At 36.6% G+C, this 24,957-nt stretch overlaps 1 protein-coding gene across 1 annotated transcript; it reads left to right on the plus strand.

Annotated features, from left to right (window-relative positions):
- Positions 1–2,713: 2,713 nt before the first annotated feature.
- On the plus strand, positions 2,714–23,114 carry EIF4E (eukaryotic translation initiation factor 4E). Its single transcript, XM_070948124.1, has 7 exons — positions 2,714–2,756; positions 6,884–6,999; positions 10,116–10,211; positions 14,004–14,067; positions 14,585–14,698; positions 19,564–19,703; positions 22,078–23,114. Exons 1-7 carry the CDS (start codon positions 2,739–2,741, stop codon positions 22,190–22,192), a joined length of 663 nt encoding a protein of 220 aa, XP_070804225.1. The 5' UTR covers positions 2,714–2,738; the 3' UTR covers positions 22,193–23,114.
- Positions 23,115–24,957: the final 1,843 nt, after the last annotated feature.

Consider the following 24,957-nt stretch of genomic DNA (forward strand, 5'->3'; position numbering starts at 1 on the left):
ATATTAAGAATAAAATAAAGGATATATTTTGAAGTCATATTAAAATATGTAAGTGTGTGTAATAAAATATTCAATTCAACATTCCTTTCTGATCAGTAATAATATAAGACATTGAAAGATGTTTTATATTGTACATTGAAGATGTGTTAATCCAACATTTCCTATTCCTTCACACACACATTCATAAATAATGAATATACTGGTATATACATTGATTCAATAGTGTTTCACAGACTCGCTCATTTGATTCTCAAGAATTTTCCTTTTCTCTTTACCCTACATGTTCATAAAGAGAATCGGTAATGACCACATATTTTATCCAATCTTTATTTGATAGGAATTTTGAGTAAACATCCAGATTTCATTGTCAAGGTTTATCGTCACTGCTTGGTATTTCCAATATGAAGACATTCTGCTAACTGTTTTTAGGAGACTTGCCCCCTTGCTGTAGCAGGAATTTACATAATCTTCAGCTGTTTCTGTTTTAAAGTTATATTTGTCTGACACAAGTCTTACTACAGGAATAGTCTACGATACCTCATTGACAGTGTTAATAATATCAGGCACAGGGATCTGGCCATCTCTCACTGACTACTTTCTGCTTGTGGCTATGCTTTCAACTAAATTTAATACCTTAGGGAATTCCAGTTTGCCTATCTCAGTATTATTTTGCATTCCTAATAGGATATTTCTTGGTGCTACCTACTGAGACACATCTTTGCCATCTGCCTTTCCTTTACAGTATTTAGTGACTAGATACCTACGTAGTGGGGTTAAATGGATGAAGAGTTATGTTGGTTTTGGTTTCTAATGCGACATGCTTCATTATACTAAACTGGCTCTCTTTTTACAGTGTTAAAATTTATCAGTCAAAATGAAATTTAAAGAGATTCAAAACAAAAATGCTTATTACTCAAAAACATTGAACTAGAATGCAGTCATGTAATATGTGGGGAAATGGTATAATTTGCTGCAGAAATTAACACCAGATTTTGCAATGGAATTCCTTGAAATAGGAATATAGCTGATATAATCTCAGTGTGTAACACACTATATGGGACTGAATAAACTCTATTATAGTACACACAGAATAATCAAAGTTGGGACAGGTCTTTGGACCATTGAAGTACTATAAGATAACATTACAGAATATACATTCTTCCTTTTCTATATAGACTTCCTTTTCATAATACTTGTTTCCTGGATAGATACTTTATTAAACTTTATGCCACTCAACTCTCAATGATTCTGAGCACCTCACAACCTTAAAACAAAGAAATTACACTACAACAAAAAATGAAAGATGCCAAGTGGGATGAAGATACGTTGCTGATATTTTTGAAGCTGTGACTTTGTTTATTGTACAAGTGTTTAGACGCATTCAGATTGTTTTTCCTTTTTGACAAGAATAAATTTTGCAACAAATTGTCTTCAGTTGTGAATGAAAGCAAATATATCTGTCCCAGGATAATGTTGGGAGGATCCAATCTGGGTTGGTCACCGGGACCAGACGTTTTGTCTACTGAGCTTTCGGACTTGTGCTGGAGCCCATCTTCAGGGAACTTCTCTCTAGCCAGCCTGGCTACAGTCCAAAAGTCCAAAAGTTTGGAAGACAAAACCTCCGTTACCGGTGACCAACCCAGATTGGATCCTGTCTTCAGTTGTGTACAGAATGCCTTGTCTGAGTGATATACTCTTTTCTTCAAAATGTTTATTATAGAAGTCTTCCTTTGAGCTTCTGTTTTCTGGATGTATTGTTTCAGCTTCCATCATCCCCCAACCAGCATGGTAAAAAAATCAGGAGTTTGCTACCACTTTTTTCATTAACAACGTAGTTGGAAAAGGGGCTGCTCTCCTCCAGATTTTGTGTCCCCTCCCAAAGACTAATACGGCTGCCCTCCTACAATGTGACAGTTGCTCACCACAGGCTTTCAGAGGGATGGAGATCCATCACATCTCAAGATCACAAAGACAGCACTGTTAATGAAAATACAGAGTAAGCCAAAAATTGGGCAGCTGCACTGGAATCTGTGTTCCTATACCGAAAGTGGGAATTTCAAGAAAAACACCATGGATAGACTGGCGGGCTAATGTAGGTCCCTCCTCGTCAAATTATCTCTAGGATTTCAGGATGTATCCTCTGCTTCGGGTACGATTAAAACCCGCAAGTGAACGAAAAAGCAACTGTGATCACTCCCTCGCCTTCCCGGCTCGCTTTCAGATTTTGGATAGGGAGCTGAATGGTGGCGACCAGAGAGACGAGGGGCGGCTTGCATCACACATGCTGACACCCTGTGACAGAAAAGGACCAGCTGCGCCGTCAGGCCGGGCATCGGCGGGGGGATGCGGAGGTCACACCCGCAGGCTGCTCCTGCAATTGCCAATTTCGGACTCGAGGAGTCACTTTTTCCCACTCTGAGGAACCTCGCCTCAGCCTGACATGCCCCTGTCTGCCTTTCCCACGTGATTTCTCTCCTGGAAAGGGAAGGTGGGGGAGAGGGGAGAAAAAAAATAAACCGAGACTACAATTCCCAGAAGACGCTGCTGCTGCTGCTCCCTCTGGCAGCGGGCACCAACCCCTCCCCGCACCGGGCTTGCGCACGCGCCGAGCCGCCAAAACGGCCGCCGCCTCCACGTGACTCTCCGCCGACCAATCGTTTTCGAACCTGATTTGTTATCCGCCTTCCCCTTTTACCTCTCTCCTCCCCTCAGCGCTTGTGCGATCAGAGCGATCTAAGATGGCGACGGTGGAACCGGTGAGTGTCCTTATTCCCGTTTCCTCCCTTTGGTTTACACCCCCCCTTCTCCCCCCTCCGCCTTCCTCTTTTTCTCCGCCCTCGCTCTGTCACGTAGGCTTCAGTGAAGATTGTGAAAAGACCGCTCGGCCCTGAAAAGGGGGGGGGGGACACAAAAATCTCAGCTAGAAAGCCGAAAGGGGGTGGGGGGGTGGGGTGGGGGGGTAGAGATGGTTGGAGAAGAGGGAGGGCGGCAGACAGCGGCCTGGGAAGTGGTGTGTGGCGCGCGCGTGCGTACGGCGAGCGAAAGGCGCCGGCGTGTGCGATGGAGCGCCTTTGGCGGGAGGAGGATGGGAAGACGACTCCGAGCGTGTGAGGCGAGCGGCCAGGATTGTGCCGTCACAGTTTGGGCGGGGGCGTTGAGGGGGCGACGGGGAGGAGGGGTCGTGTGACGGGTGAGGTGGAAAGAGGAAGGCCGAAGACGGCCGGCGGGTGCAGGGCGAGGAGAATTCACCACGAGAGAGGAGGGCGGAGCTCGGCCGGACTCTGGGCCCCCATCCTGGACATAACTTCTCTGTAATTCGCCGTGCCAGCTAGCGGAGAGTGCCGCTTATTCCGGCCTGTGTCTCCTTGTCTCCCCACGCCTGCCAGACTCAAAAGTGCCCAAACCACCGACGGAGAATACCTTCCTCCACAGCTCCCATCCCTGATCTTCGGGGCTGCTCCCAATGCTGTCACAACGCCCGCTTGTTTCCACTCGAACCGTACAGTCCTGCGGTCTCCGAACCAGGCGACAAAAATTGCTGCTTTTTTTTTTTTTTTTTTTTGATCCTTGGCTTAACTTGTTTCCTTTTTCTTTTTCTGCTCCTCGGCATTTCCCAAGAAAAATATAGTTATAATTGAACCCCATAGAACCGGCTAGGGGGGAAAAAAACTAAAAACATTCTTTCACAGGAGCAAAATTTGGGGCGGATCCGTACAGGCCTTATCATTTCGCTGTACTTCAGTTTTCAACTTTTCTATAAAGAAGGTTGTCTCTGATTTAGGCCTCCTTCGTACACTTCTCCTATACTTAAATAGATGTTTGCTCCTCTTTCTCCCCTAGCTGTGCAGAATTTTTAAGGCCAAACATTTTCAAATACTAATTTGTTGAAGGAAAAGTTGTCCATCATAGGTGTGTCCCCCCCCCCCCATTGCAACCTACTGTATTATAAGTTGAGTGCTGAACCACAAAAGTAGGCGTTGGCATGCAATGGAAGATGACAGTAGTAATACTGAGCAGGAGGAAATACTAGCATTGAACCAAGAGAACTGCAGTTGGCAATGACACTGTAGGTAGTGGCAAATTAAACACAAGTAGTATTTCACTACGTATAAAAGGAATGAGATTTGCCAGGGCACAGCATGCATGTACTATGTGCCTCTGTATCTAGTTATAAAAAATGTCATCCCTCATGTTCCAGAGTAGGCACAATTTACAAGTGTATTTTTCTACTCCATAAATGTTGCCAGGATAATACAAGGTTTTTAAACTCAGAAGAAAAAAACTATGGAATGATCCATAATTACTACTAAATTACAGCTTCAAGAGCGTTTGCCTTTTTGGAAACTCCTTTTCTGATAGACTTCGCACATTCCTAATTTTTAAACTTTTATAAGCATTATCAGTTTCCAAAGCAAGTAGAGAAAAAAGTGCATGTATACAGAAGAGTTATATGAATGACAGTTAAAAGTTTTTGAATCGTCATGATTGAAAGCCATTCTGGGTTATGTAGTTCAGTAAAGGTAAGCTGAAATTTTGAATATGTGCATGTCTGTTACTTTAATTTTACTTACTTGAAAGACAAGCTTATTAAATCTATAACATGAAGGAAAGACAGTGAACATTCATATAGTTTTGTTACATGATGGGAATAAACTTCAAAAACATTCAACTACCAGCAAAATCAATAAGCCAAAGCAGATATATTTAGTTCAGGAGTTTTATTGTGTGCAGAAATTTTACATGATGCTTCTTTTTTAAGAAAAGTGTTTATTAAAAAAGTAGTTTTCACAAGCTAATTTACAATTTAACACGATTAAGTATAAAATGATGGGTTCAGTTTTCAGATGATCCACAAGTATGCATAAGGATTAATTTCATTCCTGTTTAGATTGGAAGTTAAAGGGACGACAAGTCTGTGTTGTTGGTTATTGAAAGATTTTCTTCACCTAAGGTATAATATATCTTATAACTGCAGCTAAGAGAACAGGTAATAAAATTGAAAGTTACATATTTAATCAGTCTGTAGACTGCTAATATCAAATGGTTCTTTTTATATGCTAGTTTTAGCTATTATAGTTTTTGTGTACCATCTGTTAGATGGTAATATCACTATATCTCCAGATACTCTAATACAGTATCAAACTTGCTTCATCACAGCGTCGTCACCTGACGTATTGGGGCTTTTTCCCCCTTCGCTAAACTGGGCGGGGGCGGGGCCAGCATGTGACATATCCGGCTCGTGGGCCAAGAGTTTGACACTCCTATTATAGCATATAGAACGTACAAAATAAATCCTCATAGTTATCTTCATTTGTCATAGTAGTTTTCATTTAGAAATAATGCTTTTGTAGCTGGATTATTATTTTTAGCCTTTGTTAAGGGGCAGAAAAATTTCTCCTCAGATTTTATAGATGTAAATCTAAAAAGTGGCAGGAGTATACCATTTACATGACAGTAAGGTGTCTTCTTTACAGGTAGTCCATGGTTAATGACCACTTGTTCAGCAAGTTACAACGTGAGTGAGTGGCACTAAGATCAGCCCTCAAAAGTTCTGGCGACTGCATCACCCTATCATTGCAATCTGGATGCTTGGCAACCAGCTCAAACAACAGTTGCAGTGTGCCATGGTGATGTGATTGCCATTTGCAACCATTTCTGCTGGCTTTCTTCAAGCAAAGTTAATGGGGGAGCTGGCAGAAAAGGTTGCAAGTCACTCAGGTAAGTCTCCTGTGCCCAGCAACTGCAGCCAAATCTTGTGCGCCATCTCTCTCCCACTTGGCAGCAGGCACCCAAGCTTTGCTGTGCTTGCACCACACTCACATTATGCGTTTACCCCTCCCCTGCAGCATTCATTTACAGCCTACTGGGACTTTCAACTTCCTGCTACTTTCCCACTGTCTTTGGTTGTTGGAAGCCAGCAGGAAGTTTTGAGAAGATCCTCACTTACCAACCACAAATCTGGTTTAATGGGGACTGCTGGGATTGCTATGTCACTAAGTGTTTAACCCTAAACCCTAATCCTAAAATGTAATTATGTCATTAAATGATGGAACATTGTCAGTAAATGATGGGCTGGAAATAGGAAATAACATCCCAATTACCCAGTTAAGCATCCAGAAAAAATACTATATATCTAACCCCACTGAAATCAATACTTTCTAAGTTAGTTATAACAAATGTTTTACACTAATTTTTGAGACCCTAATGTAACTAGTTTTATCAGCAACTGTCCTATTACAGTATTTTTTATACATTGGGTGTCCATAAAAGAATTTTGCAATAAATAACATTTGTATGTGATTCCTAATCAAATATATTACAGTATTACAATTGACAGTGATTTGTGCGTACCTTAAATTCTATCATATGTTTTAATATTTCAGACCTTAATGAAATATAGAGAAAGGGCAAGAAATCCCTATGAAAACGTAGCTGTTTACAATGTAGTAAAGTTAACAATAATTCAAAACATGTTGATTGGTACCATTGTCTGTTCTATTTTACCTAAATTATACATTTGGAGTATGTATGGGGCCTATGGTATTGAATCACTTAATAGTATGTGCTATGAGAATTACTGCATTAAGAAAAGTAAAAGTTTGATATTTTTGCACACATTTGATAATATAATCCTCCGTGGAGAAATAGATTCCATCTTACTGTTTCAGTTGCAGTTGACTAAGGTGACTGGTGAACTTTACATTCATTCTAATTGTTCTAGAATGCCTATATTTGGAAAATATAGACATATCCATACTAAAAAGATTTGTAAATGTTAATGGCAGAATATTTGAACATGGTAGTTATCTTTTAAATAAACTTTTATGCATAATATATTATTCTTTATAAAGAAGCAAGTTAATTGTTTATTTTGTTTGTCTAGGAAACCATTTCTAACCCTCAGACTTCAGAAGAAGAGAAAACTGAGAAAACTGAGACGCCAGCAAGTCAGGAGATTGTGAGTCCTGAAACATACGTTAAGCATCCATTACAAAACAGGTGGGGCATGTTTCCTTTAAATTTTGTAATAGCATGTTCTAAAACAGAATTAATTAGATATTTTGGAATACATTTTTTTAAATGCAGAATACATATCCACATATCTTCCTTTTGAAATGTTGGGGAACACTTTTATGTTAAATTACAGATCCTTTATGAAAACCTCTGAAATGTTGTATGTTCTCTTTATGTTTCAAGAAATTTCAGATGAAAAACACTACATAACAAGGTTCCAAATCACTGTCTGTGTTGCAATTTTAAACTGGAAAGTATAATATACTAACTTACCTTATGTTTCATATTATGATTTGTATAACATACAGTAACAATTTGAAGCACAGTGTTGACAGGTAAATAAGTTCTTGGTTTAAAAGTCAGCTAATTGTCCTATCTACAGTAGTTTGAGCCAAATTGTACTTTGGACAATAAATAGTATTTGACATACTTTCCCTATTCAGAATCTTAAAAGAATTTCAGTTTCTTCCCAAAATATTACTTTTGAATGCAATTAAAATCTTTGCCCCAACTTTCCTTGGTCATCTTAATAAAGGTAGAATGTGGGTTATGACTGGGTCAGTACTTTTAGGTTTTAATTGACAGAATAGAGCCTGCTAGTCTCAGAATTCTTCCCAAAAAATTTCAGTTGATGCAAAACTGCTAAGCTCTGGGAAATAATTGATTTTATCTAATTTTAATAAAAATTAAGACACATTTTTGTTTTTCCTTTCTCTGTTCAGTTTTTGGAGCACACCTTTCCACATACAACTCAAGGCCTTAAAACAGCTCTTGTTATGAAAAAAAGATGCACATGCGTGATTTGGTTAATATGTCTACCTCCTGTTTTTGGTCTGTTTAAAAATGTAAAGACAATCTTGAGCTACTATGCAAGGCACTAAATAAATTCAGAATTTCAGAAATGATATATAGCATCAAGTGATATAAAACTACAAAGGCGATTCAGGGAAATAATCTTAAAAATCTTATAAACCATGACTACAATAAACAGTACTACTAATTAAATGTGCATATGAAATTATGTATGATAGCTTTTAATTCTTAGGAGGATTTCTTTTTCAGTTTCCAACTAGAATGATTTGTCAACAGTAATCCTTCCAAAATTGTATGACATCCTTCAACCTGAAGTGTTCTAATTTGAAAACCAATTTCTAAAAATAAGTATTTTGTGTCTCTGTGTATTACTTGCTTTATATACTGCATTTATTTATTCGATTTATGACTTCTGCATGACAACTTCAGTAGCATTTACAGATATAATGTCTATACGAAATATATCTATAAAGATACACTTTCACTTTTTCAAATGGGAAGGAATATTTCATCTGATTCAATGTAATCAGGCATGTTCAACCCGTGCCACTAGTAATTTAAGATAGGGATTCTCAACCTCCAGTCTGTGGACCGGCACCAGGCTGCACAAACAAGCAAAGCCCCATCTGCAGGATGCAGGCAGCATCGAAACCAAGCCCCCTACAGTCCATGGAAAAACCTCTTTCTGCAGTACCGGTCTCTGGTGCGCAAAAGGTTGGCGGCCGCTGATTTAAGAGACAATAGTGTAGGATATGCAAAACAAAACACTTCATCTCTAGAATATATTGCTTTTGTCCGAATATTTTTTTCTTTGAAATTGAAATTACTTTCTTGTCCGAAAGACACATTTTCAAGAATACATGAAATTCAAAGTGACCTGTTCAGGGAAACCTTTTCAGAAACAAATGTCTTCAATCTATATGTAATTGCAGCACTGTACCTTAGATATTATGCATAGCATATATGTTTATAATTCCCATTTTATTTTCACATTTTGTTGATAGATTATGATACATTCATATTTGTGAATTGTCATTTTTAGTTACTGTTTTTCACTAGGTTTCCAGTATTTTGTGCAAGAAAATGCTTTAAAGCCTTAGTAGATCAATAGCTAGAATTGAAGTTTGTTCTCAATATTAGCTACTATATAAATGTTTCTGAGATGGTCAAAATTAGGAAATGAAAGCAATAATCCTTCCCATTGGCTGTTATTTCTCAAACATATATTAGATTGGCAGTCAGCAATATATGAATTTACAAATTGTCAATATTCTTGGCAGAGACAGTTGTATAGTAGTTTGTTTAAGGAACATGGCAAGCTCTTAACTTAAAATTTGAATTATCTCAAATGCATTCTTTTGAATTACTTCAAAATGAGTGTTTTTGAATGTTAGCTTTGTTTAAGGTTTGTATTAACCCTTTGCAAAATAGAATTATTTTCCAGTAGGCTATTATTGCATTTTTAAAGGGATTATATAAAAAAGTGGCATTTTACCTGTTAATTGTCCAATTCTGTATTATAGCTTGTTTTTGCCATTTACCCTTTCTTTTTGCTGAATATATTCATGGTTACTATAGTTAGATCTATTGGTGATAGATGCTAGTTGATAGAATAAGTTGCAAAATCATGATTTTTAAATTTTTGAATAGGCCAATGAAACATGGCTACAAAATTTAAAATACAAATCCTTCCAAGCCTGAAACAATGAGAGTATCAACCACCTTCTGCAAGTCATACCTATTAGTAGAAACTTGACAACAATCAGTTTTATGATTATCAGACTTTAGGGTGGTACAATGGGTATGACATGTAATCTGATTCTTCCTCAGAACAATTGAATGCTATATTTTTCTTTTAGCAGGGGAGTTGGTATAAGGAATTCTAATTTCTGAATCAGAAATTAATTGATTCACTTGTCAGCTATAAGTGCCACCACAGGCTTATACGTTATTTAAAGTTATTTCCAATTATATAGTTCAAACTGATTCCTTTATGATCTGTTTCCAGAAAATGGAAATTTGGAAAAGGAGGGTAGTCACTATAGTCATTATATAAACATAGGTATGACTTCAGATTTATTCTATAGTACTGTTCACACTTAGAATCTCCCTTGTATGCTTAGGTGTTCATTGTTTAATAAAATAATGGAAATGAACATTAAACCTGTATATTTTTTTGTGTATTCTTGTTTTGTATTTTCCTTCCCAAATTTCCTTGTATACTATGATTTCAATCTCTACCTTTTAAAATAATTGTATGCCAATATAAAGTTATTATTTTTTTTCAGGTGGGCACTCTGGTTCTTTAAAAATGACAAAAGTAAAACTTGGCAAGCAAATCTTCGTCTGATCTCAAAGTTTGATACTGTTGAAGATTTTTGGGCGTAAGTAAAATTATAAATCAGACTTGAAACTTGAGTATCTTTTCATCTCATCTGTTTGTTATTGAGAATTATATATGAGAAAATATAGGGGAATAAGTTGAACGAGAGGGAATATTCAAAGACAAAAGTGAAGTGAATTTGTAAAGAACACCAATGTACAATTAAAACTTGCTCTGTAACTTTTAATTGGGTGAAACAGTGCATTATAGAGCAACAATTTTTGAACCAAAATATCAAATGGGCTAATTTACAGAATGCTTCAAAAATCTGGGACACATGACTCCCGTGGGATTGAAATTGGCAAATTTGTGTTCCTTCAATGCTTCTGGGCCACTGCCCAGGGGTGCAGTAAACTGGTCCAGCCCTAACCTTCCAAAGGCTGGCTAGATTGATCCCACCATTGGCTTCCAGAGGGCAGTCAGCCCTCCCTGGTCATGCTGGCAAAAAGTCAGAAATTATTTCTTCTCCCACTGCTTTTTTGCCCAATCATCTGTTTCTCTGCTTAGGTAAGGAAATGTTTCTAAAATGATGACCCAGTGGATCATGGGTTATCTAATTTAGACTTAAGTTTGGGAAAGTTGAACGTGTTATTAAATATTGTTACCTGCTACAATTATAAAAAGAGGGCACCTACGAAACTGCAAGCGATTGGCTCTGTGAAGTATTGGAAATCCTGTGAACTGCATTCTCAAGTATTGTGAAGAGTTTTTCTTTATTTTTTACACATACACACACAAAAACATACAGTGTATTTTTGCTGAACAGAGTATTTGACCGGTTAACAAATTTAAACAGTTTTTGATCCTTACAACTAAAATTACAATTTCTATACCTCCTTTTTGCCATAGTAAAAGGAGCCTTGGTGGCGCAGCGGACTAAAGTGCTGTTAAAGTAGCACTTAGCTGCTAGCTGCCTGCAATTACTGCGAGTTCAAATCTCACCAGGCTCAAGGTTGACTCAGCCTTCCATCCTTCCGAGGTAGGTAAAATGAGGACCCGGATTGTGGGGGCAATAAGCTGACTTTGAATAAAAAAGAACACCGCTTAGGGAGGGCCAAAAGCTCTACTAAGCAGGTATATACAAAAGTATGAAGGCTATTGCTTAACGCATTGTAAGCCGCCCTGAGTCTCCGGAGAAGGGCGGCATATAAATCAAACCAATAAGTAAATAAATAGTATTTATTTTCGTCTATTTTTTACCAATATTGCCCTTCATTTTCATCTCTAATTTTAACCAAATTCCAATTTTCCCTTCTATTCTATATTAAACCCCTTCTCATTGTCATCTGTTTTTATATCCACCATCATAATAATTAATTTTGTGATGTTACAATTGTTCAATTCTTATAGGAATAGTGAACTCATTTGTTTTATCTTACATTTTCTTAATTGATACAGTCCAACATTTTAATATAATCAATTACTTATGTAAATATCTTTTCCATTTGTATATTCAAACAAGAAGAAAAAAAGAAAAAAGAATATGAACATGGCTATTCCAATTAGTTCCATTTTCATATATCAAATAATTTTCCCCCTATGTTGCTCCGAACCACATCTTAATCATTTCTACTTTTACCACAATATACAATTTAAAATATTTCATCTATTACAATTTCTTTAATTAAATTTAAAAATATTCTCGCTGTTATCCTCTACCCATATTGCTTCCCCTATGTATTGTTTCAAGTCCTCATTTAATCATTTCTATACACACCACCATAAACCATTAAAAGTATTTCAATTATTACAATTTAAACTTATTCATATTTCTAAAAAAGAAAAGAAAAAACATCATTATCTAGATTTCAAAAATACAAATGATAATATTCCAATTATTGTTCAATTCATTTTCACCATCGTATGATTTACCATTATTTCTTACTACAATTCATATTTCAGTTCTATATACCTCAAATTCCTCTTTCATTTCTTTCTCCTTTTCTCCCTTTTCATTTTTATTTTTACTTTTTTCTTTCCCCTTCTTTCCTGTACTTTAAAATCCTGATCTCTCCTGTTTTGCCCTATATTTCCCATTATTCCCTCTCTCTTTTCTCTTTTTTTTTATTTCACCACTGTTTAGCCCGCTGTTTAGCCCAATATTGTCATTCTGTATATCAAAGTTCTGGATTCTTCTCTTCTGCCCTATATTTCCTGTTGTTTTCCACCCTCTTTCTCTTTTTTATCTTTTCACTGTAAATCCCAGTGTAATCTTTTAAATTCTTTATATCCTTTCTGTTCCACTCTTCTTTCCATATTTGTCTCTTTCTATCCTCCCTATTTCTTTCATTGTTAATCCCAATGTAATCTCTAAAAACCTCTTTTTTATTATTACTATCCTCATATTCAAATACATTTTCATATTTAATCATATATTCTTTATCTTCTTTATTTTCAGCCTCTGTGTCTTACTTTTCCGTCTGTTTCCTTGTCAGCTTGCGTATGCTCTATCTCGTTTTTTATGTCCTCAGATTTTAATTCCCCGTGGATCGTTGTAGTTATTTCTCTTCCATTTTCCATGACAAGTACATCGCTTTAATCATTTCTCTAATTTCCTGTGCCATTTTATTCTTTTTGAGTTAGTATTGCTCCAATTTTAAAAGTTCAATAGTATTCCTCCTTCCCCCCGCCCCGCCCCGCAAAGTCAAGCCGTTTGCAAACAAAAGAATCCTCCCCAAAAGTTCTCACGGCTGTTATCTGTAAAGTTCACAATTTTCCAAAACACAAACCAAGTTACAGTGTTCCTTTTTGCTCCTGAAGGTGTCTCTGCAATCCACAATTTCCGGTTATCTAACAAGTATCCATTTGTTTCAATCTATATTAGCAATCTTAACCAGTTTCTCTTTTTCTTTTTAGCTTTAAAAATACCAAATCAGTTTTATAGCCCAGTCTAGATTTAAACAGCTCTTTTTCGTTTCTTTTTTCCTTTTTCCTTTTGTTCATACAGCACTTCTATTACAGGGCTTATTATCCATTCTCTTTTGTTTTTTTTTAAAGTTCACAAGAAAGAGGAGAGAAAAAGGATCTATTTATTTCTTTCCAATCTTTTAATCAATCTTGGGGTAATTTCTTTCATTTTTAAAATTTTCCAAATTATTTTCTAGGTCGTTTTGTTCAAAGATCAATTTTCTATTCGGGTTTTTGTCTCTTTAAAGATACGCTTCAATATCCTCTTTTCTTTCTCCCATGCTTATTAGTTGCCGTTTTTTCGCTAGGGGTCTTCAGGTTTAAAAAAAAATTTTTCCTTATTGTGAGTTGGCTGACACTCACCTGGCTTCAAAAACTCCGTTCGATTCACCGCTCCTGCTCAATGCTTAGTCCGGTTGCCCTAGCTTCGTGACAGCTGCCGCCCCCCGCCACCAAGTTGTAGAGAGCTACCTCCGACCTTCGAGGAATTTGCCTGTTCCTCTTCGTCTTCCGAGGTGCCTGTCCTTCATCTCTGTCCCTACAGGACGGTTCTAGTCCAAAGACCCCTTGGCGATGGTTCATCAGTCCGGTTTTTGCGGAGCTCATTGGAGCCCGCAAATTCCCCGACTGTCTCGCCGTGACGCTTCCGGTCGAATCCGCATTCTCAAGTATTGTGATGATGACAGTATGAATTAGTTTTTAAAGTAATGATTATATGATTTTAATTACTGTTTTTCTTTTAATAACATTTGCTATTAAGAATTATTCAAATTTAACCTCAAAATTTAAGATAATATATGTGTTTTTTGACATTTGCACATCTATAATCTTTAATATTTGTGGTAGTTCATTTCATTGATTGTACTTATGTTTTTTCCCAAAATAGGCTATATAACCATATTCAGCTCTCTAGTAATTTAATGCCTGGTTGTGATTACTCACTTTTTAAGGTACGTGGAATAAACCTTTGAGTCTATTTCATCTTGTTAGATTATTTTGGGTATAATCTGCTAAGTAAAAGACTTTAAAGGATATACAATTTAATAAAATATTGTAAAAGTGTATTAATAAAACTTATTACAGCGTAACTTATTTACTAGTTTGTATGTTTATAATGTGGGATTTCTGTGTTAGGGTATATCTTAATATTATTTTGATATTTTCAAAAGCTGAGGATAAAATACATAACCAAGATTTGTTTAAATGTTGCTGATCTTGTCTTTCCTATTTTACCAGTCTCTGTCTCTATTTTCATAGTGTTGCAAATTAAAATATTTAATGTAGTTAGTATTTGATTTCCATTTCTCTGTCAGAAGAGTAACATTAATTTTTTTTAAACTGATATTTTTTTCATGCATGACTTAAAATCTTAGTAATATAAAGATAAATAAATTTCAAATATTTAAAAATGAATTGTGTGAATTACACATGTGGATATTGTGTTTTATATTAAACTACACTTTTTAGGATGGTATTGAACCCATGTGGGAAGATGAGAAGAATAAACGGGGAGGGAGATGGCTAATTACACTAAACAAGCAGCAGAGACGAAGTGATCTTGATCGCTTCTGGCTAGAGACAGTAAGTGATTTTTATATTGTTTGCTCATTTTGGCCACATTCTAAATGGAAAGTCAGGGTGTACCAAATCTATTCAGATAATTAATTGACCATGGTTAGACCATTGCTACATCAGAGAGAATGCAGAATAACAGAGTTGGAAGGGACCTTGGAGGTCTTCTAGTCCAATCCCCAGCTCAGGCAGGAAATCTTATACCATTTCTTCTTGGCATTACATTTTCTTCTTGGGTGGAGGCCTATGAAAACCATTGGTCTTGGAGCTTTGTGAATCCTTCTAAATTCTGGAATTTGATTCAGGAGATGTGTTACAAAACTTTTTTCATGTTGTCTTGGATTAACACATTGTCATCCTAAATATATAGCAACGCTGGCAATCACAAAACTAATGGCATTGCAGTTATATTGATTCTAAGGAGAATGCTAGAGTCAATTTTAGAGACTTGGCAGCTGAAAATTTCATATCTCTGGTATGCAATGTATTTGGAAGCCTATAAAATGTATTTGGAAGCCTATAAAATATTACAGACCTGTCAGTTGTCAGTGACCACTAAGGAAAGTATGGAGAGCATGAGTTCTTGAATCCTTTGTCATTGCTTAATATTAGTGCTGCTTGGATCACTTCTCAAGAAATGAAATTTAGAGTCGAGGAATTGGCAACATTCTGAGTCACTGACCCATCTACTTCTCTCTTGTAGGAATGCATTGGAGAAACTTTTCCCAATGCTTTGATTTATTGATTCTTTTAAACTCATATTTCTAGTGTTTGCTTTTCTTTCGTATCAAGTATGCAGAGCATAGTGTTGAAATTCTTTTCAATATCTTCACTCATCATAGCCATAGCAGGTGCCTGCTTTATATATACTAATATAGTCTGTTTCTACTCTGTGTGTTTTGGGAAACACAAAGTAACTCTGCTCTGAGTCATATGACGAGGAAGGTGGAAACTTGAGTATGAATCATCAAGAAACATTCTAACAGTCCCATAGGACAGTGCTCCCCAAATTTTCCGGCTTGGCGAACAGGTGCGGGAGGAGATGGTTCTGTGTTAGTGGTAGGCACCGGTGTGAATACACATAACTCCCATTTGTACAAGTGACGGGCACACACACTACTCATGCAAATGGAGCTGCAAGTTCAAGCACCTGCAGGTCACACAAATGGAGCTGCACATGTGCATACTCACTTGTTACTTGCACAGCCCAGTTCCGAATGAGCCACAGCCCAGTAGTGTGGGCCGCGGCTCAGGGACCCCTGCCATAGGATACATTTTTCTTGATTCATTTTTTTCCTCCACAACTCTCAGTCTGATCTTCAATTTTTGAATTTGATCTTTGTTTTGCTGGTTTCTTTCCCACCCTACTCCAATTGCCAAATTTAGACCTGTTTTAATATGTTTTCAGAGAGTCATCCTGAAGTGAGCAGGACATTTACAATTATTTCTATTTGTTTTATCAATAGCAACCATTGGCAGTTTTTGTATTTTATTCAGTATTAGTGAACTAGGCATTCTGTTTTTTTGTCTGCATGTGTGTGCTAAGAAACGCAAGACCACTATTTCTGAATTGTTGCCTAATTATCTCTTCCTTAAGAAAACATTGGGTGTTTAGGGAGGAGGGAAATGCTTCTTCTGTTGCCCCACCGAGATCCAGCCCATTTTCTAACCTCACTCTTTCTGTCTTTCCCCAACAAATTTGGTCCCATTTGGTTCAGTTTTTGGGGAGATATTCTACCATTATCTAGGCAGAGTCCCAACTCCTCTCTATATTTCTTTTTACAGATAGATTTATTTTGGAAAATATTATTTGTTATATCAAATTGGTGACAGCTTTGTCTGGTTAGAATTGGAGTGTCATATCTGAGATAAATTCTCAGTGGATAATATGTAACTCATTGAATCATTCAAATTAGTCTGACTTGTTTGTTATGTTTTGGACCATAGATATCAATCACCTTTTCTTGCAATTGGTCAAATTATTTTAATATAGTTTTTCTTGAATATGTTGACACCATGCTTAGATTTGTGAAGGCCATTGTCTTCAAGGAAGTTCTGGCAAGTAAATAGAATTTGGAAAATAAATGCATTATTTTTTAAAGGAAATGTTTCTCTTTTGGTTCATTCATTCATTCATTCACTTGGGGTAAATTTGTCTTCAAATCAGATGAATCAGTCAATGTTAGGTCACCTATGAATAGTTTTTTATAGCATGGTCTGGCATAGCAAGCAGGCTGTGTATATCCCCCCAAAATAAATACTGTTGGTATAAATGTTTCTGGATTACAATTTTTAATGCACTTGAGCTTTACTTCCCATTTTCCTTTGAAATTGAGTTGGCTTTATAGCTTTGATGATTGAAAATAAACCAGATTTTATTTAGTTCTTAACCTTTTTAGATATGAAATAGGATTGCACCATTTTGATTGGTTACCTTTAATGCTTCAAGTACTACACTTCTTAGTGATTCATTTTTTGCTGAGGGTGTTCTTTAATGAAGCTGTTATATTGCTTTACATATACCAGGCGTGCACATTTGAAATTATGACATAGGGTGTCATTAGCGTACTTAAATTATGCAGCTTTCTGTGTCATAACTGACATTCCAAAGCTGTCTGTTTTCCAAATTGGTATCTAGAAGCTGTGATGGAGTAAGTAAATTTCAGATAATTCCTCAATTTATGACTATTCATTCAGCAACCATTCGAAGTTACAACTGTGCTAAAGAAATGACTGGTCCTCAAAGTTATGGCTTTTGCAGTGTCCCCGCAGTTATATATCAAAATTTTGTTCCATTCATGCTTATGATTGAAGGCTACTTTGTTCCTTTGTTTTTACAAGTCTACCTACTGCTTGACCATTCTTGCCAATGGGGAAATGAGCTGCACGATGGAGGGGAGAACTTGACTATTACATTTTTAATATCTTCGATACTTTAAGTGTCTTAAGGGTTTTTTTTCTAATTGACTGGGCCCTCCCCTCCATCATGTGCCCTCCCCTCCAATGTGCCCTCCCCTCCATCATGTGCCTCACCCTTTCCAAGATTTCACTGCTCAACCCTCATGTGCTTTCCCTAGTCACTATTTTTGGAGACAAGACTGAGCTTTTATTAGAGAAAACAAGAAAAGACACAAAATACGACTGGTGCAGAGATTTTGTATTTGGTGAATAAACTGCTTTGTTTTCTGCAATGCCCAACTCAACACTTATTCACTAGTTGCTCCAACGTGGATAAACAAACAGTGGGGTTGAGAAGAGTTCTAGTGTACTTCTACTTGATTAACTGCGATTGTATAACACTCTCCTGATTGACTGGAGTATTCTGTGTGTCTATCCCGAGGTAGGGTACTTCTCCCCACCCCATGAATTTCGTCAGCTTTGCAGGAGGACAGCTGGGTCAAGAGTGAGCAGAGCTGTGGGTAGAATCTGTCAATGCTGGACTTTCCTCCACTCCTCACTGAAGAGTGCTTGTAACCGCAGAGTGTGCACTGTGCCTCCTGGAAGCCTACTTTCCTTCCCTTCCTTCAGTTCTACTGCCACCTCAAACAGCACCTCTCACATAGCATGCACCTTGCTCTGAAGAACATTGCCAACTCTCCTTCCTTGCCTGGCAATGGAGAGTGCTGCAGTTCGCCACTCCGCTGCCTCCTCTCTGAATGGATCTAGCAAGCTCCCTTTAAGCAGATGAGAAGAGAGATGCTGCCCTGGATGCACATGTCCTAGGGCAGCACCTTCACCCAGCACCTGCAGGAGAAGGAAAGGGGGCAGTGGTGGAGAGCAGCACGGATATGTGGCAGAGTGTAGGCACCAAAAGGGCAAAGTAGGGGAGATAGGCAAGAGGGTGGAATTGAAGCAAAGCTTAGTTTGGCAGGATAGGAGAAGAGTAAGGTCTAACTACTGCAACTATGACTATTGAAACTGCTGTTGCTAAACAGTAAACTCACAATGTTTCTTTTACAAACCACATTACTTAGCAATGGAAGTTCAGGTCCCAGTTGTGGACATAAGTTGTGGGTAAAAGTGGGTGAAATTCAAAGTAGAAACTAATAGTGCTGGCCCTCTGGCACAAGCCTTTAAGTCAGTGATAGTGGTAATCACTGGTGGTAAAGAGCCTTGGTGGCACAGCAGATTAAAGTACTGTTAAGTAACACCAGCTGCCTGCAATTACTGCAAGTTCGAATCTCACCAGGCTCAAGGTTGACTCAGCCTTCCATCCTTTCGAGGTAGGTAAAATGAGAACCTGGATTGTGGGGGCAATAAGCTGACTTTGTATAAAATAGAACTACCGCCCGGGGGAGGGGGGGCAAAAGCCCTACTAAGCAGGTATATGCAAAAAGTATGAAGGCTATTGCTTAACGCATTGTAAGCTGCCCTGAGTCTCCGGAGAAGGGCGGCATATAAATTGAACCAATAAATAAATAATCTCTTGGTGTTAGATTAAGATCCAGGGGTTAGTTCTTTGACTATCTAGACTTATTCTTTGCTCTACCGTGGATGTTAGTGTTTATCAATAATCCAGTTTACTTAATTATTTTTTTCAAAAGAGTTACCTTTCTTGTGGAAGAAAGGGGATTTTGATGGCTATGCCTCTTGTACTGTTCTTGAAACAATCTTATTATACATGTTAACCATTAAAGAAGCTCTCGGGTATAGATGGGCTTCTAAATCAAATCTCAGGGGAGTTAAAAGTGCCTATAATAGGATTTTTTGTGTAGCAGTTTTTAACCAAGAATTTTTTTTCTCAGTAATTTATTGTAATTTCACTTGGTGGTACATTAAAATCAATAGAAATTTACGTTGTTATAATGGGTATTTTTCTGGAACTATTCAGTTGTATTTTGTTATTTAGTTTGTTATTATCTTCAATTTTGTAGCTGCTGTGCCTTATTGGAGAATCCTTTGATGACTACAGTGATGATGTATGTGGAGCTGTTGTTAATGTTAGAACCAAGGGGGATAAAATAGCAATATGGACTACTGAATGTGAAAACAGAGATGCTGTTACACATATAGGGTAAGTTGATGTGAAATTTCTGAATTGCTGCTTTAGAAAATACTGATGTTTCAGAAGCTTTGCTTTTATTTTTTGTTAGTTATGGTTTAATTCAGATATAAATTGTGTTCAGGAAAGGAAACAGATCAACTTTATAATTTAGGAAGCTCATTTGTTTCAGTACATCAAGATTTGGGGTATAATCCTAATCTGTGTTTAGTGAAAAAGACTTCTAGTGTCCTTGTCATGCAAAAGAATTAATACTGATTTTGGGAGGGCTGCTGTCAAAATTATGGCTGTTTATATTTGAACCAATTCAGAATTTGCAGCAGACTATGGTACATACTTTTTTTAAGGACTCTCAAGGTGATACATGAAGTAGCAAATGTGCCTAATAAGGTTACATGGCAAATAAAGCCAGTTTGGATAGCAGCTAACATTCTGTGCTAGAAATCAGGAGACCTATGAATTCTGGTCATCTTTTGATCATGAAAGCCAGCTGGATGACTTTGGACTATTCACACTCTTACCCCAACCATCCTCACAGACTTTTGAGAAAAAGATGTGGGGGCATTAAATAAATACACTGTTTTGAATTGATAAAAAAGATAACATAAAAATCAAATAATGATACAGGTAGTCCTCAACTTAAAACAGTTCATTTAGAGACCATTCGAAGTTACAGCATCACTGAAAAAAGTGATTTATGACTGTTTTTCACACTTCCGTACAACTTGTTGCAGCATCTCCAGAGTCGCATGATCAAAATTCAGACACTTAGCGGCAGATTCATATTTATGACTTGTTGTGGTGTCTTGGGGTCATGTGATCATCTTTTGTGATGATCTGACAACCAGAATCAAAGGGGAAGCCAGATTCACTTAACCGCTGTGATACTTACTTAACAATTGCAGTGACTTAATAACTGTGGTAAGAAAAGTCATAAAATGGGGCAAAAATCACTTAGTTGTCTTCCTTAGCAACAGAAACTTTGGGCTCAATTGTGGTTATAGGTTGAGGATTACCTGTATTATATTTTATGGCAAAATAATTTTTCCAAATATTTTTTTCATATTGATATTCTATAAGGTTCATCTAAATAAGAGAATTAAGTCATAGCCCTAATGAACAAACTTCATTGCAATGATAGTAACTTTATCTTTCATGTGCTAGTTTAAGTGCAGTATAAAATAATTAAATGCAATATCAAAAATTAATGCATGTATTCACTTCAATCTAAGATCACAGCTAAAATAAACGAGCCTCAGTGTTCTGAATAGCCTTTATCAATTTTTAACACATATCAAAGAGAATTCTGCATTAAAATTGTTTAGTTTCACAAAGATCCATTAAAAATAAATATTTTAGCACCTTTTAAAATGAGTTGATTCCAGATGACTAACATTTTTAAAAAAACACCTTTCACTCATGCCATGGCTATTTTATCGTAAGGAGATGCCAGCTGAACAATTGAATTGAGCACAGGAATAAACGTTTTGAGCTGATTTTCCAAGTAACAAAATGCTCCTATACATAACTCAATTAAGATTATATCAGCAGCTTCTATTGACATTTTTGCAAATAGCCAAAGTAGAGAAAGATAGAAGCAATTCAGACGTCCAGAATACTGCAATTATGAATACAAATCAAGGGGGCAGAAAGAGTTGTAAGGTAATTTGGTCAGTAAACTGTTTTAGTAATTCAAACTTTAGACAATTGGCATGAATCAGCTGCTTTGCTATCATTCTGATGGGGAGCTGACAAACTCTTATGAACATTAAGTTACAAGTTTAGATAGTTTAGTCACTTGGGCTTTAAGCGAAAGTCCCTCATAAGTTTGAACTCTGGGTTGCTTTCTACTGAGGAGGCTCAGCTGACAAACCTAAAAATGAAAGTGGTGGTATAATCAGGAACTTAGGAAGGCGGTGATCTTTAGATGTAGGAACCCCTCCTGGTTCCTATATGGTTTATTAATTTCCAAAACAGGAAATGTCATCAATCTACTTTGATCATTCTTGTAAATATTAAAGGCTTCTGTTTTTTGTTTGCTAATCAAATAAACAGTGACTAAACCAAATAGTGCTAATGCTTGTTTATGTGAAAATGTGAGCCATCTTTCAAAGAAACATGGTTTAAGGGGTGTTTAGCAAAGGATCACCTGTATATGTACTGGATGTTTACCACATAAAATTCATTATATGTTAATATGGCTGTTAATCTGATTGTGATAAATGATAAGGTCAAATACTGGGTGAATAGTGGAATGACTTTTGTTTAAAAGAAATGTAAAAAAATCTGGTATGTTGCATTTGGAGTTTAAACAATGAACATTAATGCCATGTTTTATTACGAACAATGCTACTTAAATTTATATTTTGTGTTTTTAATTTCCCAGGAGAGTATACAAGGAAAGGTTAGGACTTCCTCAAAAGATAGTGATTGGTTATCAGTCCCATGCTGACACAGCTACTAAAAGTGGTTCCACCACTAAAAATAGGTTTGTTGTTTAAGAAGACACCTTCAGAGTATTTCATAGGAGACTGCGTCAAGCAATCGAGATTTGGGAGCTGAACCAAAGCCTCTATAAAAGCAGAGTGGACTGCATTTAAATCTGATTTCCATCTAAATGTTGCTAAATTTGTGAAACTCTCATTTGCTTTGTCTTGTACTTCTGTTTTCTTCCTCACCCCTACCCCACCCCATTTTTTGGCTGAAGGTAACCTTTTCCAATCAAAGAATTTCAGTGCAACATTTGTCCCTCAAATCCATATATGTCTCCCTAACCCATTCTCTGATGCTTCTTAAGAAAATAACTATTATATTAAAAAAATATCCTGAAAACAGTGCCATTTCTACAGGGGAATAAACTACTACTTTTTCATCTTTTCACTGTATGCAATAACATGTTTTGCTGGTTTGAAAGAAAAGTATGATGCATACATTTTTCTAGCAAATCTTTCTTTATACAGCATGATCATTGCTGTAATTGATGCTGATGGCTGCTAGATTTAATTTATTTGTTTCCCTTTTCTGATAACATTAGTGATATTCTGATTTCAGTTCTTGCTCATGTAACATTGGTGAAGGATCTGGGAATATGACAAAAGGTTTAATAAACATAATTTTGTGCATTCTATGGTAATTATTTTGTAATATCAAAGCTTTGCTACAAATTTCATGCATTTCAAGTCAAATCAGTGATATGTTTGTGTGATTTCCTGAACATAATTGTGGATTTTAAAAAATGTTAACACCAGAATTACATTCCTTACTAGAAATAGTATTCCTGTTTTTTGTATTTTATGCTGTATTTTAACACTTTGTATTCCTTAGGTTAAATTTTGCTTTGGTTTAAGTACGGCTCAAATAGAAAAGCAGTCCCATTCATATTAAGACAGTGTACAAAACTGTAAATAAAATGTGTACAGTGAATTGTCTTTTAGACAAGTAGATTTGTCCTTTTATTTCATTATACTGAAGTGCTTTGTACTACTTTTGACAAGATAGTCTCTGTTGTGGCCTCTGTTGTAGTGTATATTCTATAAAAGGATAAGTCTTAAACTACAGTGAATTCAAATCCTGGATTTGAATTACATAGTATTATATCCATATGCAATTCTTTGCTGTGGTTATAATTAGTATTAATATGTTCCATGTATTGTTTAGCTGCCAGGCTAGCATCTCTAGAAACCAAATGGATATCTGAAAGTGCGCCTGGAGCAGCAAATGAATAACAGCAACAAAATTCTCTGGGTCTTGCTAAATTTGGGGGAAGGGGATATAAATTAGTCAATTACACATTTATTTTGAGAAATGTAGCAAAATGTTATTCTGGCACTTAATGCAGTTGTTGAGACAGTGGCAGATTAAAACTTATTTAAAGGAGATATTCCAAAATTGTCAATTTCAGTGTAAAGTGTAATGGTCGGATGTCATATTTCCTATACTGAGAAGGAGATATGAGGAAGTCTCGAAGATTTTTAGCTGGCCTATAGCTAAATGTTTTTGCCTGGATATTACCCATCAAGGCAGTTTTGCTGTCTCCCTGACTTTAGCTATATTACCTTGGAATATTTGCCTCCTTTGCTATAAATGTCTTAGAAATTTTGCCTAGTTATCCTGATTTTTGCCTTTTGGTTCTTGCAGTTTATCTAGCACTAACCCAAATAGCATTTTGTGTAAAAACTGATGCTGTATCCTTGCAGTTAATACTTCCCCTTATAATAAACAAAACAGCTCTTGTATTAAAGCAAATGTGGTCTGTACTAATGTCTAATTCTATTTGAGAAAAGGAAATGATTGACCAGTGAGAACCCAGTTACATCTATCAGGGCAGTATCCATGGTATGAGAAACATTGGTTCATGGTAATTTGAGGACTGCATATAAAACTTTCTGATTGCCCGATAGAGAAATCATGGCTGCATATTGTAGTCTCTTCTTGAAAATATAATCTGATGAGTTTCGGAAGAAATGGTTTAAATATTTGCATTAAACAAACCCTAACTAGATAAATAAAGGGTGATGAATGCAATCTGGAAAAGGCTGGATTCTCCCTTCATCTCTTATCCCTCAGCAATCCTTTCCTGATTTAAATTGCTCATTTGAGGATGTTTGCCTTAAGCAGGAAAAATAGCAAGTGCAGGGGTTTTAAGAGTCAGAAAGTGTGGGCTAAGTTAAAAGCGATCCTTTTAACATCTTTTAACGCTCTGTCTAACATAGTTTGCTGAGTTGGTATTTGGTGGCTATAACGATGGGATGCTGGGAGCTGACCTCTGGATTTCCCATTATTTATTGCAATGCACCATGAAAGGTGACTGAGTAAATCTCCAGGTAGTGAAAACTTATAGAATCAGTTGCAACGTGGCTGAAGGTTTTGATTCTTGTCTTCTGCCCTCACCTGTCTTCTATTTTATTATCATATCTAGTCATTAGCTCCCTCATCCCTATTTTTACCCAAATATTCTGAATAATTATGTCTACTATCTTTTTACTGAAGTGTTATGCTATATTTTAGTATTTTCTATCATTAAAATATTTGTTGTATGGTATAAAAGCCAGTTTGGTATCGTGGTTAAGGCATCAGGCTAGAAACAGACTTAAGTTCTACTCCTACCTTAGTCTCAAAGCCTGTTGGATGATCTTGGGCTAGTCACTTTCTCTTAGGTCTAGGAAGAAGGCAGCGACAAAACACTTATGAAAGACTGGGAATCAGACCAATTTGAACAGAAAAAGAAATCCGTGCCTTATACCGTTTTTTAAACTTAATGGTTGGA

The sequence above is a fragment of the Pituophis catenifer genome, unplaced genomic scaffold (assembly GCF_029215685.1).
Source record: "Pituophis catenifer annectens isolate HBS135680 unplaced genomic scaffold, rPitCat1.0.hap2 SCAF_8, whole genome shotgun sequence".
NCBI classification, from domain to species: domain Eukaryota; kingdom Metazoa; phylum Chordata; class Lepidosauria; order Squamata; family Colubridae; genus Pituophis; species Pituophis catenifer.

What these genes read in the sequence shown, in the direction of transcription:
- EIF4E (XM_070948124.1), top strand. An exon ending in GTGATTACTCACTTTTTAAG is followed by an intron (nt 14,068 to 14,584) that starts GTACGTGGAATA and finishes TACACTTTTTAG; the next exon opens with GATGGTATTGAACCCATGTG. An exon ending in ATCGCTTCTGGCTAGAGACA is followed by an intron (nt 14,699 to 19,563) that starts GTAAGTGATTTT and finishes TCAATTTTGTAG; the next exon opens with CTGCTGTGCCTTATTGGAGA.